This window comes from Myxocyprinus asiaticus, chromosome 49 (assembly GCF_019703515.2).
Source record: "Myxocyprinus asiaticus isolate MX2 ecotype Aquarium Trade chromosome 49, UBuf_Myxa_2, whole genome shotgun sequence".
Classification (NCBI taxonomy): Eukaryota; Metazoa; Chordata; class Actinopteri; order Cypriniformes; family Catostomidae; genus Myxocyprinus; species Myxocyprinus asiaticus.
Genome location: NC_059392.1, coordinates 7,019,745 through 7,038,939, shown reverse-complemented (window position 1 = coordinate 7,038,939; position 19,195 = coordinate 7,019,745). Strand labels below are relative to the sequence as shown.

General features: G+C 37.9%; 1 protein-coding gene across 1 annotated transcript in view; it reads left to right on the top strand.

Moving 5' to 3' along the window:
* Positions 1-19,195, top strand: part of LOC127438065 (low-density lipoprotein receptor-related protein 1B-like) — a 308,837-nt gene that overhangs the window by 231,518 nt on the left and 58,124 nt on the right. The window contains exons 63-68 of the mRNA XM_051693349.1: positions 813-929; positions 1,036-1,155; positions 4,602-4,721; positions 10,100-10,216; positions 17,760-17,866; positions 17,994-18,141. Coding sequence (XP_051549309.1) covers positions 813-929; positions 1,036-1,155; positions 4,602-4,721; positions 10,100-10,216; positions 17,760-17,866; positions 17,994-18,141 — 729 coding nt within the window. The remainder of the gene's footprint in view (positions 1-812; positions 930-1,035; positions 1,156-4,601; positions 4,722-10,099; positions 10,217-17,759; positions 17,867-17,993; positions 18,142-19,195) is intronic.

Below are 19,195 nucleotides of genomic sequence, written 5' to 3'. Positions count from 1 at the left end.
AGAAGACAGTAGTTCAACTCACTAGGTTTCACAACAGAGCTAGCATAAGTGATATCAGTATGAGTGACTTCGATTCCAATCACTGTGTATTTTAAGCGAGTAACTGCGGAAATTTGAGTACAATAGCGTAAATGTGAGTCATCACAATCAACAACAATTTCCTTAAAAGATACTGAATGGAAGGAACTGAGTTGCTGTGTCTTTGATAGATACTTGAACCATTTATCACATAAGTAGAGGAAAATCGTTTTGTCACATTTTACTCCTGTAATTTTTCTCCATAGTTCACCGAGCGATTATTTTTTTAATAAAAATGTGTCTGTCATCAAGGTTCTATTGAAGTGATTCTTGGCTTGTACTGAATATGCCACCTCATGGTTCATTTGTAATTTGCTGGCACTTGTTTGATTGAGGGGTGAATTGTCCAATTCACCCCAAAGGATTGCAAAAATGTGCGGGGTTTGCTGAAGTAGTTTTAGCTTAACTAGCAGGTTACCACGTATTGAGAGGCGAGAGAGCTGACAATAAACGAAGACTTTTTCACCTTTCTTTTTCTTTCTTTCTTTCTTTCTTTCTTTCTTTCTTTCTTTCTGTTTATCTTGTTCATTATGTCTGTCTGACTTTCATAAATTTTATCTGTTTGGCTGGTTGCTGCTTTGCATTATTTTGTTTATTTGTTTGTTCATTCATTCTTTTTGTCTGTCTGACTGTCTTTCGTTCTGTCTTTCTGTCCATCTTCATTATTTTTTATTTACCGTCCTTCCTTCCTTTTTCTTTCTTTCTTTCTTTCTTTCTTTCTTTCTTTCTCGTAGCGGAGTTTAAATGCCAGCCAGGAAGGTTTCAGTGTGGAACGGGTCTGTGTGCCCTCCCTCCCTTCATCTGTGATGGAGAGAACGATTGTGGAGATAACTCAGACGAAGCCAACTGTGGTAATTATGGATGGATAGATGGATGTATTAAATTACTGAATTGATTGAAAGCATAGTTCAGTATGATATACAGTACAATGATGACTTTGTTTGTATGTGCTTTTAGACTCGTATATCTGCTTGTCTGGTCAGTTTAAGTGCGCACACAGACAAAAGTGCATCCCTATAAATCTGCGCTGTAATGGACAAGATGACTGTGGAGATGGCGAAGATGAAACAGATTGCCGTAAGAAACTCTAGGTCTCTCTATGAATGTTTCTAGACTCTTTCTATTTTGATTTTATACACTGCTCCCTGTATACTTGCTAAATAGTCACAATGCAAACATTTTCAAGCGATAAATCACATATCTTCCATGTTAATTTGTTTTGATTGTTGGTTTCTGCTTTCCATGTGTCACACTGGGAAGTACCAGGTTTGGCTTCAGTTACAACGAATACCAATGGTTCTCGCTTAGAATAAATATTAAAAAAAATTATATTCCTTTAAAAATGAACTTCTGCAAACTGCTCATTAAACAAGAGTGAAATAGGGAGAAAGAATGAGAAAGTGAAAAGTTGTCGAAATCTCTCTACTGACTATAGTGTTTACTGGCTCATGAAGGTCAAACTCAGACAGATTTAACAAAATATTTTAAAAGTTTGAACCAACTCACGAGAAAACAGCCAAGTGAGGACCCTGGTAAACATTACCGAAAGTTTTTTGTTTCTTTGTTTTCTTATTCCTCGGCTGTGGAATGCTTAAAACAGAATTGCTCCAGGGGAATTTGGGATACCAGCAGTGAGAACAAAGGAAATAAATGCAAAAAGAGAAAGCAAAGGAGGTTCACTTGCTAACCAGGTAGCAAAGAACTGCCTTGTGTTACTTTAAGAAATCAGTCTGGTATAATGATTAAGTTTATTAAATCCAAGGGCAAGTTGTTCACATGTCCTAACCAGTATGACAAATGATAGGACATTTCTATCTATCTGTCTATCTATCTATCTATCTATCTATCTATCTATCTATCTATCTATCTATCTATCTATCCTGTCTCTCTCTCTCTCTCTCTCTCTCTCTCTCTCTCTCTCTCTCTTTCTTTCTTTCTTTCTGTTTTACGCTGTGTAGTCTCACCCTCAGTAAAATCTCTTTGGTCTAAAATCATATAAAAAAAAAAAAAATCCATATTTGTATTTTATATTCCAGAACAATATCTAAACATTCTTCAGACAAGATACATTTATGTGAGAAACAAAATGGCATAAGATATTAAGACATGTTGTCCAAGAATGTATTTTGAATTGAGTTTATTTTTCTTACCTGATTAGCAGTTGTTTTCAGTTCTTGTTATAAGCAAAAAAAATCTTAATCAATTTTGTTAGATTTACAAGAATAAAACAATTAAACAATGGGGTCAGAAAAATAAAACTTAATACAAGATGTATTCTCTGAAAACAATGAATTAGATTTTTCAAGTAAATTTATGTTGTTTTAAGAATGCTTAGGTATTTTTACTGGAAAACAAGACAACAATACTGATCATTTCTCATTTTAAGCATACACCTCACAAAATGTTTTTAGATTTAAGCTTAAAATGAGTGAGAAAAAAAAAAAAAAAAAAAACAAGAAATAAAATTACCAAGTGCATAATTGTTTAAGGGTGTTTAGGTATTTTAATGGAAAACAAGGCAAAACACTTATCATTTCTTATTTTAAGCATAAACCTCACAAAATTTTGTTAGATTTAAGATAAAAACAAAGAAGAAAAAAATTGCCAAGTGAATAATTGTTTAAGGGTGTTTAGGTATGTTTACTAGAAAACAAGACAAAATACTGATCATTTCTCATTTTACGCATAAACCTCACAAAATTTTGTTAGATTTAAGCTTAAAATGAGAGAAAAAAATAATCAATGGGGTAAAAATAATAAGCTTAATTCAAGATACATTCCTTGAAAACAACTTACCTTATGCAGTTTTGCGTCTCAAGTAAATGTATCTTGTTTTAAGTATATTTAGATATTTTTTACTGGAAAACAAGACAAAATACTGATAAATTCTCATTTTAAGCATAAACCTCATCATTATTATATACTGATAATTTCTTATTTTAAGTGTAAAACTTATTAAATTGTGTTAGATTTAAGCTTAAAACAAGAAAAGAAAATAGCTAAGTGGCTTATTTTTACTGGAAGTCAAGACAAAATACTGAGTAAGAAAAGAATTTTGCTCTATGCTTCGCATAACCGTATTTTAAACAGCAATGTTCTGCTTGGATGTGATTTTTTGCGTCATGTAGTATTTTTGCTTTCAGTGTGAACAAACAAATAACTTGTAGCTGGAAACTGTCACAAGTACAAGTTCATACTGGTTAGTTATTGGTATAGAAGTAGGAGACAGACAGGACTTAATACTGTCGCTCACATCAGAATACTCCATTTGAAGCCACAGTAGGGGGCTAAATTCACACTCCTCCCTAGAGTTAAGTAGCTCATTGGACTTTGATAAGACGTGCAGATGTGGTACGCCCTGGTAGGACACAGAAGAGAAGGGTCTCTAACTTCTCTTAGAGAGCGAAAGAGAGAAAATCAAAAAGATATAAGTAAAAATGTGAGAAAATTGTAAATAGCACAGCATGGATCAGAGCCTGGAGGGTCCCCAGGACTCTAAGAGGCTTTTGAGGGGGTTGAACTGTGTTTTGGATCCAGGGGAACTGAGCTCAGCCCGGGGCTCTGATTAGCCACACAGAGGGAGGGTTTTACAGGGCTAATCGCATATGGAGCTCAGCGTTAGAGACTGGCTTTAGACCCCCGAAGGAGGGTGCGCTCTGTGGGTCAGGATTGCTGCTAGGTTTAGGCTTAGCTTAGCTTTGCACACAACAGCCCATAGAAAGAAAGGGGACCAAAATTCTAGTTATAATTTAGACCACTAGGGTTTAAGGGGAGTGGTTTTTTTTATTTTTTAATCATGCTTAGTTATGAATGAAGTGTTATGAAATTAACTATTGGGTGAATCTCACATAAACTGCCGAGAAATGTCTTTGGCCATATTTGACATACATTTTTTTTATTTATTTTTTAATAATAATAAAATAAAATACAAGAAATTATATTTTATATGTAGAAATGAAGATTTATTTTTTTATTTATTTATACTATTAAAAATGATTAGTTGTAATTAATTTTATTTATGCAGATTTTTTATTATATGGTAATTTTTATTTCATATTATAACAATGAGACAATTAAAATGGTCATAAAAATATTGTCACAATGCAAAGAATCTTAATGGTCCTAAAATAACCTTTTTCTTTTGATTTTAGGGTAAAATATGACCCTATGTGAATGTACTTCACATTTGTACTTTACTTTTTAAATAATATACCAATAATATTAATATAACAAAATATAATAATATCATAATTAAGTGCAAAAATGACAATGCAAAAAAATAAAATAAATACAAATAAAAAAACAAATAATGGTCCTAAAAAAGGATTTATTTTCTTAAAGCAAAATACGATTCTTTTTTTTTAAATTTTAATTTATAATAAGACACGGATGTTGCTTTGTGAGAATCTCCCTTTTAACTCTTTCAAATAAACAAAAACAACAAAACAATATGTTTTACACTGTCATTTGTGAAACGGCCTTGTGTGCTTTTACTTTTGTTGATCTAATGTTCCTCTTTCCAGCTGAAAACACTTGCTCGCCATCCCAGTTTCAGTGCAAGACATCCATGCACTGCATCTCCAAGCTGTGGGTGTGTGACGAAGACCCCGACTGCGCCGATGGCTCAGACGAGGCAAACTGCGGTGAGTCCAGTGCCGTCATCTAGCATTACCACACGCACGTCATCACTGCCCATAACATTTCTACGATTCGTAACTCCAAAAACATTCAATTTGCTTAAATTTTTCAGCGGCTATTTACCCAAAACTCTGACTTACATGAATAAAGATTGCTTTTGCCTGGTTTCTTAGGAGACATTTCAGAGCACTTAGTCTAATTTTGGGGTTGAAAGAGTAACTAGCGCGGTAAGAGGAGTTTGACCAAAAACCATTCGCCCAAGTGCTAACATTTTCTCAGGGCGAACGTTGTCAGGTTGCATTGTGTTTGGTTTCTGAGCAGCAAACCAATTAGCCCTCTCCACTGGGTCCAGAATGGATAATTTAGTGTAATAATGTTAATGTCTTTTTTTTTTTTAAATAGCAATGTTCTTCAGACTAAATGGATTGTCCATAAAAGCAGTCACTTTGACTTCCAGTGGCTGTTATATGGATTATTGGTGAAGTGTAACTATTCTAGAGGGAATTTAGAGTGTTCAGACATTACTCTTTCATAGCTCATGTTTCATTTTATTGACTTGAATGTTTCTTCTAAAAATAAAAATAGACACAAACAAGACCATTGTTGGCATAATGTAAAGTCTAGAGCTATGAGCTATATATATATAATCATCACTTCAGGTCAGGAATTTAACATCATGCATAGGTTTAGGCTATAAATGAATACATGGAAATCAAATGGAAATCGTGTGATACATTAACAAAGAAATTTCAAGAAGTGGAAAGTGTACATGATGTCGGATCTTAACGTTACACTTGATAAGCTCCAGACATGCACAATTAACAGAGACCGCAAAAATGTCTGATAGGAAACCCAACCCAAACCCCAAACCTAAACCTAACCAACAGTGGTGTAAAAATGTTATGTTGGAGGGAAAAATACAACCTCCAAATCACCACAGGGGAAGGACAACAAACTGGAGCCGATGCAAAAATGTCTGATAGGAGATGCCGCTTTTCAGTGAGTCGGTATAATGTGGCCGATTTAGGTACGGAACTATTGGAAACAACATGCCGACTTCCCATGTGATCATGTTGAAATAGTGGGCTGTATTTTCATGAGTGCCTAAAGCACAAGGCTATGACTGTGCATAATGTCTTATCCAATTTTTGAGAAAGTGCTAATTCTAAGAGTGAATTTTGTGCCAGCGCAAAGCACAAGTAGGCGTGAGTGGGAGTGTTAGCCCTATCTGTGAGTTTATGCGCACAAACTGGGGGTATATTGTATGTAAATTAAGTGGCGCAAGTATAGTTTGCTATTTTCCTGAGAAATAGGTCATTGCGCTTAGACTTTTCAAAAGCACATCAGTCTAAAATCAGTTCCTGCATTTGCAGTTTGGAGATTCCACCAGCAGGTGGAAATTAAGTTAATGTCCAAACATAGTGTCCATGATGATCACTGTTTTAGCCGTTTTATGAAACAAATGTTTATGAGATTTGTTTTAAACTGTTGTTAAGTTATGGTTTATTTTTCAATTATTATTATTAAGTTTATACTTACAATTGTATTTATGATCTAATTTGTATTGGTATTTTTCCACCTGTTGTCGTAGAGTGATTTTAAAGTCCTTTTAAATCCTGACGAGAACCACATTTTCCATGCGTATTAAAGCAGCGTGTCACTGTTATAAAATATGCCTGACATTCAACAGTGACGCAGTTAATGCTCAAAAGAACGCAAGTCCATATTTCTATTCTACTAATTCATTGCATACAGTCCATTAACACTACCAACTAATTATGAATGTGCTGTCTTTGTTTATATTATGGGTGCTTGACAGGGAACGGACTGACGGTGCCAGAAAAGAACCTCATAATTAAAGAGAGAAGTGAATGCGTTTTTCTGGACAAAAAGGCTATACACTGACCAAGGACTTCCATTATAGGGCTTCACAAGATTTATCTACAGATGTGCTTAAGATATTGTGTAGTGTTCACTCTGAAGCCCACACAACCCCAACAAAAATGTTGTTTCCTGTACATATCCTTTTTCATCAGCATCCTGTCACATTTAAAATAAAGAAAAACTACTTCACATTAAAGCTAATGATGTCTCTCAAAACATTTTGTTATGGCTGTCTAGTACAATAACTGTCTTTCCAGACATCTTTGAGTAACATTCTTAGAAATGTTGTCTTACTATACTTTTAACTTGGTCTAAATCCGTGGTTCTCTACTGGTTTTGCTTTAGGACCCAGATTTTACATCGAAACCCATTTTTTAAGGGTTTATTTGTTTGTTTTCTAACCTTGTGAAGTTAAGTAAATGGTGTTTGAGGATGTCAACCAGCCTGTCAGTGTTGGCATCTGCCATGTTTGTCTAGCTTTTCAATTTGCGACTAAATTACTAATAGTGTTACATATGATAATGCATCATTTTAACATAATAGTGTGTCTTTGGATGCACAGCCTTTACATAAACAAAAGATATGGGGACTGTTTTTCCCCTGCCTTTTAAATGTTTCAAAAGTCTCTATATTTTGCTATCTGTGGTAACTGTGTGTCCCTGCTGTTTGTGACTCCACTAAAAGAGACGTGACCCATTTTTAGGTTATGACCCACGAGTATTAATCATAGTGCAAACATTTCACAATTCATAAGCACTCTTTATTATGCTATTGTCCGACACCGAATCAGAGTTACCACCTGCCTTTCCAAGGGACCAACTAATACACTTGGTTTCGTTACTGTGAAAGTTTTGCCATTTACCTGCCTTAAGGGACCTAATAAGAAAGTTTTACACTCTGTTCTTCAGCGTCTCGCACTTGAGTGTTGCACTTTTTTAGATGCTGTTTCAAGTAAAAAAAAAAACTTCGACTTTTAAAAATGCTTCTCGAGACGCATTCTGTTATATTTGTTGAGATGTGTCTCGCTGTTTTTTCATTGTCTCACGCAGGAGTGACGCGTTTTTTAGACGCATTGTCAAGCTAAAAAGATGATGCATCTTGAGACACTTGTGTTTTGTTATATTCCCTTACATTGCCTTGCTGTTTTTTCAGCATTTCGCAATGGAGCGTTGCGTTTTTTAGGAGCCGAGTCAAGTTAAAGAGAATTTCAATTTTTAAAAATGCGTCTCTCGACACCTGTGTCCTGTTTTATTGGTTGCACTGTGTCTCGCTGTTCTTCAGTGTCTCGCGCAGGAGCACCAATTGTTTTAGACACCATGTCAAGTTAAAAAGAAATTCTACTTTTAAAAATGCATCTCAAAACACCTGCCTTTGTTTATATTTGTTGCGCCGCATCTTGCTGTTTTTTCAGCATCTTGTGCTGAAGTGCTGCTTATTTCAAGAAGGCGTGTAAAGTTCCAAAGGACTTTGATTAAAAAAAAATCGCGTCTCAGGCAATATGCTCTCTGCTAAATTTGTTGTGCTGCATCTACAGACTATTTTAATGTAAAAACGTGTTCAGTCTGAATGGCCCCTTATATTCCTGCAAAGCCTCAAATATAATTATTATTTTCAAACAGTTTATCTGAACTCTTCCCCCATCTTCTAGCACAGCTTGAATTTCACACAAGTCATGGACAGTTTAATTTTTCCGGAAGACATATTAGACTTCCTCAGTTGCAAAACACACTTGTGCTTTTTACATCATTGAGAGGATATAATGGAATATTCACATTTATCCAGCATAATGCTATAATGATTTTTAAAAACAAGAACCTTCTGTAAGTCTATTTGAATGTCCATCAGCACAGTAGAGTTTTATCTCAAGAAATCAATAAATTGTTAATCTGGTTACGTCTCTTTTGAAAAGAAGACATTTCCCAAAGATTAGATGTTATGAAAAGATATTGTCCGCTGGTGGGTGCATAAGATTAGAAGAAGATATCGATAGGACAATATTGATAGGTTGACTGAGATGAAAAGAATGACAAATTGTATCCTTTTCATTGCTTTACGGTTCTCTCATGACAACACTGACTTGATTTCATAAATTATTTGTGATATACTGATATATCGGGCTGGCTGATAAATCAGTCACTAATTGCAGAGTTATATAAGACATTGGCCACCCCAGTCACTAGTTTCTGGTATCCGCACTGGCCATAAAGAAAAACAAAAACATATTGGTCGACTGCTAACATTTAACTAGCTTGATGTTTTTTTCACAGTGATTGGTTCAGGCTCATTACAGCATACTTTCTCATTGGTTTTTGTGGCTTGAAAGGCTAAGTGTTAGTAAGGGACAGACATTGATTTGCTGTCATGACAAAAAAGATCATTCGATTCAGCTGTCATAAAACATTCAGCTTACAGCTCAGACGCATTGGACACTGCTTTTAATTTGCTGAATGTGGCCTCTCACAACACAGTGTGATCCTATTTTTATATGTTGAATTATTCACCAGGATCTGCCTCTCTTTGGCAGCATTTCGACGAAAGCTAATTGGCCAAGAACACTGCCTGAGGCACAATGCAAGCATGCAGACAAAAACAAGCTGTACATGCTCTTATTATGCTAACATAAAAGTAGATTATGAATGTTATTAGATCCAGTAAAGAGATCCCATATATGGCATTTACAGAAAGACCTTTTGGAACATTCAGAATTGAGATTGAGAATAAATAACATATACGTATTTGTAAACAGTTCTATGGTAATGCTTCGTTCAGGTATTGTGAATGGTATCTTTTATCCATTTTTTTTTTTTTTTTTCAACTCAAATGTGACTTGAGCCCTAAAGCTAAATGGAAGGACAAAATGATAAGATCTTAATATTCCTGCCCTGCTCTTTCCGAATTAGAATTCTCTTAATGTCATTTTAAGTCTGTGAATTAGCACTCAAACATATCATTGCTATTGTCAATTAATCATGCATTATGTTCTCATCTCCCCTCTTGATAGTTGGATTAGTCATCTCTGACATTCAGTGGGGAGGAAATTGCATTTCTGATTTCCTGTAGTCAAAAGAGCTCTGATTAGCATTTTGATTATTTTAAAGCAAGGACAGGAAATTGAGATTTACACAAGTGTGCATCTGATGCAGCCTTGTGGGATGCTACACTTAACTTTTTATGTTAACATAAACTTTTTTACAAAACAGTTTTATCAACATTGACAGCTTTTACAGTCTAAGTGTTATGAGTCATCGGGAAAGATGACACTGCTTATAGAAGTGTGTTACGTTCAGGGTATGAAGCCGCCACAAGCCAAATGCAGGTACGTTTTGTGCATTGGCTGGTAAAATTTGGCATTTACCAGCCATTGTGGCTGGTGGGCAAAAAGTTAATTTCATAGCCTGGTAGTTTATCTAAATGCTTATGTTACACAGAAAAATCAACAACAGGAAATTCAAATGCCTAATATGATTGTTTTGAAATCTTTGTTTGTCTGTGTATGCAGATGAAAAAACTTGTGGACCACATGAATTTCGTTGCAAGGACAACAACTGCATACCAGACCACTGGAGGTGTGATGGGCAGAGCGACTGCGGCGACAATTCGGATGAAGGAAACTGCAGTATGTATTTCTGCATCTGCTTCTAACCTTAAAAACATTACATCTGTAGATGATGTTCTGTTTGACTACAAACAAAATAAAATTAAAACCAAAAGATAAGAAATTTTGTTTAACACTTCAAAACAGCTTTATTATTGTATGTTTTTTTTGTTTTGTTTTTCAGTTTTGGTTTGTTTGTTTGTTGTTGTTGTTGTTGTTTTTTTTTTGTTGTTTTTTTGGGGGGGGGGGGGTTGTTTTGTTTGGTCTTAATTTTTGTTTTGTTTTATTTTTTGTTTGTGTTATGTTTTGTCTTATGGTTTTGGTTTGTTTTGTTTTTTGTGTTTTTGCTTTGGTTTGTTTTTTGCTTTTTGCTTTTTGTTTTGTCTTATGGTTTGGTTTTGGGTTGTTTTGTTTTCTGTGTATTTGGATTGATTTGATGTTTTGTTTTTTTACTTTTTGGTTTGTGTTGTTTGGTGTGTGGTGGTTGGGTTCTCTATCTGTCACTCACTCGAAGTTGTGTCGATGTAGTGACACTAGGGGTCACTCTTGGGAGCACGAAACACCTCTGGTCTTTGAAAAAAGGCCAATGGGAATTGACAAGTGGTATTTGCATACCACTCCCCTGAACATACGGGTATAAAAGAAGCTGGTATGCAACCACTCATTCAGATTTTCTCGAGCCAAATGGTCGATGCTCATTGAGCTGAATTCTCACGGCTGTTCATTCACCTCTGCTGGATCTGACAGCGCATTTCAGCGGCTTCTCCCCCTCTGCACTGGTGCACTGCAGAGAATGCCCCTGGGCGCTTCAGCAGAAATAAAAGAGTATATTCTAAAAAAAAAAAGAGTATATTTCTCTAAAAGTGCGGCACACACAGAACGTCTTTGTAAAGATGCCACAATCTCCGTGTTGTGTCGGTAATGTCCTGTGTAGTGGCAGGTACAAGTAGGTAAGTCTCGGGCCTTCTGACCGGGTCATGATCGTCTGTGCTTTCGTGTCTGGGCGCCTACCCGACGCTGGAGACAGCGTGCTGTGGACTCCCAGTAGTGTTCACAAAGTGTACTCATTGCGATGAATTCATCTGAGCCCTATGGCAGACGAGTTTGCGGTCGCGGCTCGCTGCCGGTTCAGTACATGTGCCAAGCTAAGCCCTGTACCCCAGCAGGTGCTCCGCACGCCTTGGTTCCCTATCGGTGATCCTATCTGGCGTACACTGTAGTGCCAAGCGTTCGGCTCATCTGCACTTAGGACGCATTTGGGGACCTCAAGTGGGATCCCACTCTTAATCCGCCGGGTATTAATCCCCACGTTGACCTACCCATTGCAGCCACAGCATGCTTCATCTGCCCCGGATTGGGCTTTCCGGATGAGTCCAGCCAGCTCATGCTCACGGTGAGTTTCTGACCTCTTGTTCCGGAAGCGCACTTGCGAAGTCAGACACTGATGTTAGACGAGTAGGCCTGGCTCGCAGTCTTTGCTCTAATTCGTGCTTTACGCATCTATTTGGATCACACACAGAGCTTTAGGGTCTCTGAGCAGCTCTTTGTCTGCTTTGGTGGACAGCGGAAAGGAAGCATTGTCTCCAAGCAGAGGATCGCCCACTGGGTCATTGACACCATAGCAATGGCATATCACGCTCAGGACGTGCTGCCTCCTGCAGGGCTACGAGCCCACTCTTCCAGGAGTGTGGCGGCCTCCTGGGCCTTGACCAGTGGTGCCTCTCTAACAGACATTTTCAGAGCAGCGGGCTGGGCCGGCCATGGAAACCCATTCCATGAAGCTCTCTACGCACTGTTCTTGAGCTAATCTGAAGGCCACATGAACTTTGGAGGTCTGTAGCAATTGACTCTGCAGAAAGTTGAGCCGGTCTCTGTGCACCGTGTAGCCTCGGCAGGCACTAACCCCGCACGGTCAAGTCACGGGCCTACCACGTCGTGGCCGGGTTGCTATCGTTCGCGCAATCGCTGCCCTTTGTCACCATACCACTGAGCTGAAGACTGTGCGCATGTTTAGTAGCAAGGAAATCCCACGACTAGACTTGTTGCACAAAGTGGCATGCTATCACAGTACTGCGATGGAATTCCTCTGAGCTCCTGTGAGCAGACGAGTCTTGCGGAGAAATGCTTGCTAGCAGCGGTCTGCAGTACCTAGGTGCTACATCTTATAGCACCTGTAGCCATGGGAGTGATTGGTGCTCCTGCATGTCAGTTGGTTCCCCATGGGTGATCCCATACTTTTGGCAATATAGTGTATATCTTCCGCTAATGCATTTCCTTGTTGGTAAACTGCATCTTCCTTGAGCAGAGGCCCCTCTGTCCCAGTCACCATGTTTGTAGTAACACCTCCCCCGTTGGGTAGGACCTACCATGGGACTTCTCCACATGACATACTTCCGACAAGGCTCGGCAAGACCATGTGACGGGGTGTGGTCTCCGCGGTGTCTTCCCCTTGGGAGTGACACCCCCCCCCGATGTAGACACTGGTGGCCCCAGTCAGTTAACAAATTTCACTCTTTTTTTGGGGAGAGAAAAAAAAGAGGATAAGAGGCCACAACTGGGTTAGCCTGTCCCTATCTTTTGGGCAGTCGACTTGTCCCCGAAGGGTTGGGGGAGGTTACATGTTAGCCTGGTGTGTTGACTATGAGGCACACAGTGGTCTGCCCGTCTCACACCGCCAGTTAACGTAACACAGTTCAGCTAGTTGTTGCGTTTCGTATAGGGACCCCTAGTGTCACTACATCGACACAACGTCGAGTGAGTGACAGATAGGGAACGTCCTGGTTACTTTCGTAACCTCCGTTCCCTGATGGAGGGAACGAGACATTGTTTCCCTCCTGTCACAACGCTGGACTACCCGCTGAAATGGCCGGGACCTTGTCTCAGCTCCTCAGCACAAAACCTGAATGAGTGGTTGCGTACCAGCTCCTTTTATACCCGTATGTTCGGGGGAGTGGTATGCAAATGCCACTCGCTAATTCCCATTGGCCTTTTTTCAAAGACCAGAGGTGTTTCGGGCTCCCAAGAGTGACCCCAAGTGTCACTACATCGACACAACGTCTCGTTCCCTCCATCAGGGAACGGAGGTTACGAAAGTACCCAGGACGTTTTGTTTTGTCTCGTGTTTTGTTTTAATGTGTTTTGTATCTGAGACTAAAAAAGGTTGCAAAGTTTGTTGAATCGCTAACATTTACCAACGTTATCTGGCAATTACAAAATCATTTTCTAAATATTAATGAGTATTTTTGTCATTTTTCAGTACAAATATCTAAACATTCTTCAAACAAAATACTGTATATATTTACTTGACAACAAAATAGCTTCAATATTAAGTCTTGTTTTGATAGAAATATAACTAAATTTGGTGAGGTGTATGCCTAAAACAAGAAATAGCTGTTTGCCAATGGAGTAAGAAAAATAAAATTGAATGGTATATACTGTATCTTGTTTTAAGAATGTTTACATATTTTTACTGGAAAATAATTTATTTATTTATTTATTTATTTATTTTGCATTTTAGCAAAAACGAAATGGGAAAATTCAAATGGCAATCTACAGTAACAGACATACATGTTGTAATCTGTTGTTACGCTATCACTTCCTTTGGTCTGGTGGACATCTGACATTTAAATGCATTAAGCTTTCAGATATTATTCCATCCTCACACATCCAAACATACAGGAGCAGCCGGGTATCTCAGGCTAAAAATTTATTCATATCATGTTCCACAGTGTGTCCTGTAGATGTTTGATATTTAGAGAGAGATTTGCAAGCCACGGTGTGTGTGTGTGTGTGTGTGTGTGTGTGTGTGTGTGTGTGTGTGTGTGTGTGTGTGTGTGTATGTGTGTGTGTTTGTATGACTTCACTGTTGTCTCTAATTTTCATGTCTATTCCCTGCTTTTGCCCTAATGGTTGGATCATTATCAAGGCATATAGTCAGAGAGCTGCTAATACCCTGTGGATCTCATCACACTTAAACACAACTTCAACAGCATCTCAAGCCTCATTCATGCTTTAAACCCACAGTCTGTTCTGTCAAGAAAAGTAGCAAGGGAAAAACATGGATTGTTAAATTGTATGATGATTGCTGTGGAACTCTGTATGTGTGGTACAAGTGGTGATTATTTCAATTTTCCTGAAATACAGACAGATATTTTTCATGTCTTCTTGGAATGTTGCATCTACCACCCACTGGAGTGCAGCTGTAATTTTTTTGTCAGCCCTGTGACTTTGATTGACAGTTAGTGCAGGAACTGTCCCTCTGAATGGCAGAATTAATCTCTCAACCTGATCTGCACTTTGGTTTTAATGGCTGCAGTCCTGTTACTCCCAGCTTCCTCTCCGGTGATAAACATTGTTGTGTGTTTGCCATTGCAGGGGTTTGTTTTTCTTCTGCGCTGTGGCATGGGATCATTTATTTAGTAGATTATGGAGCCACTGCGATCATTTATTAGAAAAGTAATAATGATGCAAGTCGCACTTGTGCTTGAAGCAGAAAGTGTGAAAACAGGATTGTTTGAAATTTACCCACCTCAACATGCATCTCTCTTTATTGCTTCCCTTCCCTTCCCTTCCCTTCCCTTCCATTTCCCTTCCATTTCCTTTCCTTTCCTTTCCTCTTTCACTTTTTCCTTTCTATATCCATGTCCTTTCCTGTCCTCTTCCCTTTCCATTTACTTTTCCTTTCACATTCTATCTCCACATCCTTTCCTGTCAATGTCCTGTTCATGCCCTTTCTGTTCTGTTTCCATTTCCTTTTCTTTCCATTTGATTGTCTTTTTACTTTTTTTTTCTTCCTTTCCATGTCCATATCCTTTCCTATGCTGTCAATTTTCTTGCCTTTCATCTTCTTGTACTTTCCTGTTCATGTCCTCTCCTCATCCATGCCTTTTCCTTTCCTTTCCTTTCCTTTCCTTTCCTTTCCTTTCATGTATGTGTCCTTTCCATTCCATTTCTATTCCTTACCATGCCCATGTCCTTTCATGTCCTGTCTATGTCCTTTCTTTTCCTGTCTATATACTTTCCATGTCCATGTCTATTCCTTTCATTTCCCTTTCCTTTCCTTTCCTTTCCTTTCCATGTCCTTTCGTATCCCTCTTCTATTTTGTTTTGTTTCGTTCCATTCCGTTCCGTTTCCTTTCCTTTCCTTTCCTTTCCTTTCCTTTCCTTTCCTTTCCTGTCCTGTCCTTTCCCGTCCTGTCCTTTCCTCTTTCAATTTTTCCTTGCTATATCTATATCCATGTCCTTTCCTGTCCTTTTCCCTTTCCATTTGTCTTTTCCCTTCACTTTCAATATCCACATCCTTTCCTGTCAATGTCCTGTTCATGCCCTTTCTGTTCTGTTTCCATTTCCTTTTCTTTCCTTTCCTTTCCTTTCCATGTCCTTTCCTATCCCTCTTCTATTTTGTTTTGTTTCATTCCATTCCGTTCCGTTCCGTTTCCTTTCCTTTCCTTTCCTTTCCTTTCCTTTCCTTTCCTTTCCTTTCCTGTCCTGTCCTTTCCCGTCCTGTCCTTTCCTCTTTCAATTTTTCCTTTCTATATCCATGTCCTTTCCTGTCCTTTTCCCTTTCCATTTGTCTTTTCCCTTCACTTTCAATATCCACATCCTTTCCTGTCAATGTCCTGTTCATGCCCTTTCTGTTCTGTTTCCATTTCCTTTTCTTTCCATTTGTTTGTCTTTTTACTTTTTTATTTTTCTTCCTTTCCTTTCCATGTCCATATCCTTCCTACGCTGTCAGTTTCCTTGCCTTTCATCTTCTCGTACTTTCCTGTTCATGTCCTCTCCTCATCCATGCCCTTTCAGTTCCTTTCCTTTCAATTCCTTTTTCTTTCCTTTCCTTTCCTTTCCTTTTCTTTTCTTTTCTTTTCTTTCCTTTTCTTTTCTTTTCACCAGTTTCAAGATGGCTGTTGTCTCAGCATTATTTACTGAAGAGCTACAGTGCCTTAAAAGGATCCCAGCCATCACACCAGACTTGCAGATTTTATTAACTCTGTACAGTATGTGTCTGTGCAATTGAATTTCAAACTGAATTAATGCTTCTCTCATTCACTTGTGCTCCCTTTTTCTCTTTCCTCCTTTCCATCAATCTGTCCATCTCTCTCAATTAAAAGAAAACTCACAGATCCCTTATTATTTTTCTTGCAGTAGCTCAGTGGGATATATCCCTAGAGGCCATTTTTAACACTCTTAACGAGCACAGCCTGCTGAGGATCGCTTGTCAGACACAAGTGTAATTTTTAGCTACCTGAAAGCATAAGTCTATCCCAGTATTATATGTAAGGATCCATTTAAATAGTCTGTATTTGAAATTATTCATGATTTCATGCTCAAAAAAGAGGATGTTTACGCTAGATGAAAATGACATGTGTGATCATCAAATAAATATGCTTGGGGTTGAATATTCTTTGTAAATGTAGACATGGAGATGTGGGTGGCTATACAAGTGTAATATATATGTGGCTATATAAGTGTAAGCCCCAGATTTACAGTCCCAGGTGACTGGCAGTAAAACTGGAATGAGGTTTGATTTTTTGTTCTATACTTCTGTTGGAGTCACCTTGGGAACCTAGAAAAGAAACATCAGTGGGAGGGATATAAGGATTCTCATTAGGTCAAAGAGTCCTGATGTCAGGATAGATAATCTATGGAGCACTGGGACCGGATGCAGAGAGAGTGATAATAGAGTTAGAGGTGTGACAGGCAGGGGATCGACACAGTAGCGTTCAATTATTGTCATCTGTGAGCTCAGTGCTCTGTGCTTGACCCATTCTCTTTTCTTTCTTTTGTCTTTCTTTCTTTCTTTCTTTCTTTCTTTCTTTCTTTCTTTCATAATTATTTCCTTCATTCCTTATTTTCCATCCATCCATCATTTCTTTTTTCTTTCTTTCTTAGTTTTTTCCTTCATTCCTTATTTTCCATCCATCCATCCATCCATCCATCATTTCTTTCTTTCTTTTATAATTTTTTCCTTCATTCCTTACTTTCCATCCATCCATCATTTCTCTCTTTCTTTCTTTCTTTCTTTCTTTCTTAGTTTTTCCTTCATTCCTTACTTTCCATCCATCCATCCATCATTTCTTTCTTTCTTTCTTTCTTCTACATTCATAGTTTTTCCTTCATTTTTTACTTTTCATCCTTTCTTTCTTTCTTTCTTTCTTTATTCATCCAAAGTTTATTCCATCATTCCATAATTTTTATCCATCCATCCATTCATCCATCCATTCTTTTTTCTTCATTCATCCATAGTTTCTTCCTTCATTCCTTACTTTTTGTTCATCCAATCATCCATATTTTAGCAACAGCAGAAGAATCCATCCATTCATCCTTCCTTCCTTCCTTCCTTCCAGCATTAAATATCCTTTCTTACTAATCTGCTACCACTGTTGTTTGCCAATTAGGAAATTTTGATGTGTCTTTTTGTTCATACTAATTTGAAAAATGTCAATTAGCAGTTGTTTGTTGACAACCGCTTATTCAGTATTCTCACCACATGCCTCTTTTAGCAACAGCAGAAGAATTCAAAATTCTGGATCCATAACATTGATCTGTCTTTCTCTCTTTTTCTTAGAGCCAGTTACATGTAACTCTAAGAATTTCGTATGTGCAAATGGAGAATGCATTTCCTCACGATTCCGCTGTGATGGTGACTTCGACTGCACTGATAACTCTGATGAGGTGATCTATCTATCTATCTATCTGTCTGTCTGTCTGTCTGTCTGTCTGTCTGTCTCTCTATCTGTCTGTCTGTCTGTCTTCCCTTTTTCAGTAATTTAAAGTACTGATATCCTATATCATTTTTTAGAGAGGCTGTGAGAGCCACTGCTCTGAGGATCAGTTCCAGTGTCTGAATCATCTCTGTATCTCCACCAAATGGCTCTGTGATGGACAGGAAGACTGCAAAACTGGAGAGGATGAGGCCAACTGCAGCCCTGCCAACACAGCCATGACAGGTTAGCTCCTTAAATAGTGCAAACAGATCCTAAACTGATCAAAGCTGCTCCAAGACAGTGTGCCTGGCACTTCTATAATCACTTGTCACTGAGTGGACACCTTTTATCCAAAGCATATTACTGTCCTCCAATAAAAAGAATGGGACACTGAAGAATCTTGGTCTCAAAATGCATTGCAATTTGACTCAATGGTGACAGGACATATGAGAACCTGGAAGTATCAGGGAATTTTTCAACTGTGTATTGTAGTCTTGGAAAAGTCTTGGAATTTTCTATCGTGAATATAGATTTTACTAGTTTTGCTAGATATTCTGCTGCACAAAAGCAACATGCAGTAACTACATCAAAACCAAAACTGAGAAAAAATCCTTCAAAGTGACTTTTTTTGGTTACTGTAACTGGCTTCACACTCAGGTTTAAACCTCCAACCTTTGAAACACTGCTTCTATCCATTATCACTAACCCTTTTAAAAATAACATTAAGATGGCCCCAAATGTGTCATCTGCTGTTGCAAAACTGTATTTAAGTGTCATCCAAGGAGTTTTGTTCCAGGTAATGGCTTGTTCATCCCTCAGCTTGACTCTTCTGAGTGTAAAACTGTAGACGGCTCAATTACCCTTAAGTAAGGTATGTTACTTACAAAAACTGTGTCCCACTTTGAGAAAAAGAAATACAATATGCCATTTTAAAAGGCAGCTGCAGTGTTGGCAAGCATCTACATAACCCTTGATCATCTATCTCTACCATATTATAACATCTCCTTTTACTGCAAAAATAAAAAGATAACAAAATATCATCCTCTTAATTCATCTTCCTTCCTTTCCCCTTTTCATCTCTCGCTGAAAAGCAGATTGCAAATCCTTTTGCATTAAATTTTTTTTTATTTTTTTATTATTATTAACGTATTAATCAATATTATTATTTAATGCTCCTTCCCTGTGTTTTAAAGTCAAGAATTAGGGCGAATTTTTGGGTGTGTGTTTTACATTGTGGTGCTCACTTGGGAGATGAAGGTTCGACTCGCTTTTGCCATAATTTTCTGTCAATTCCAAA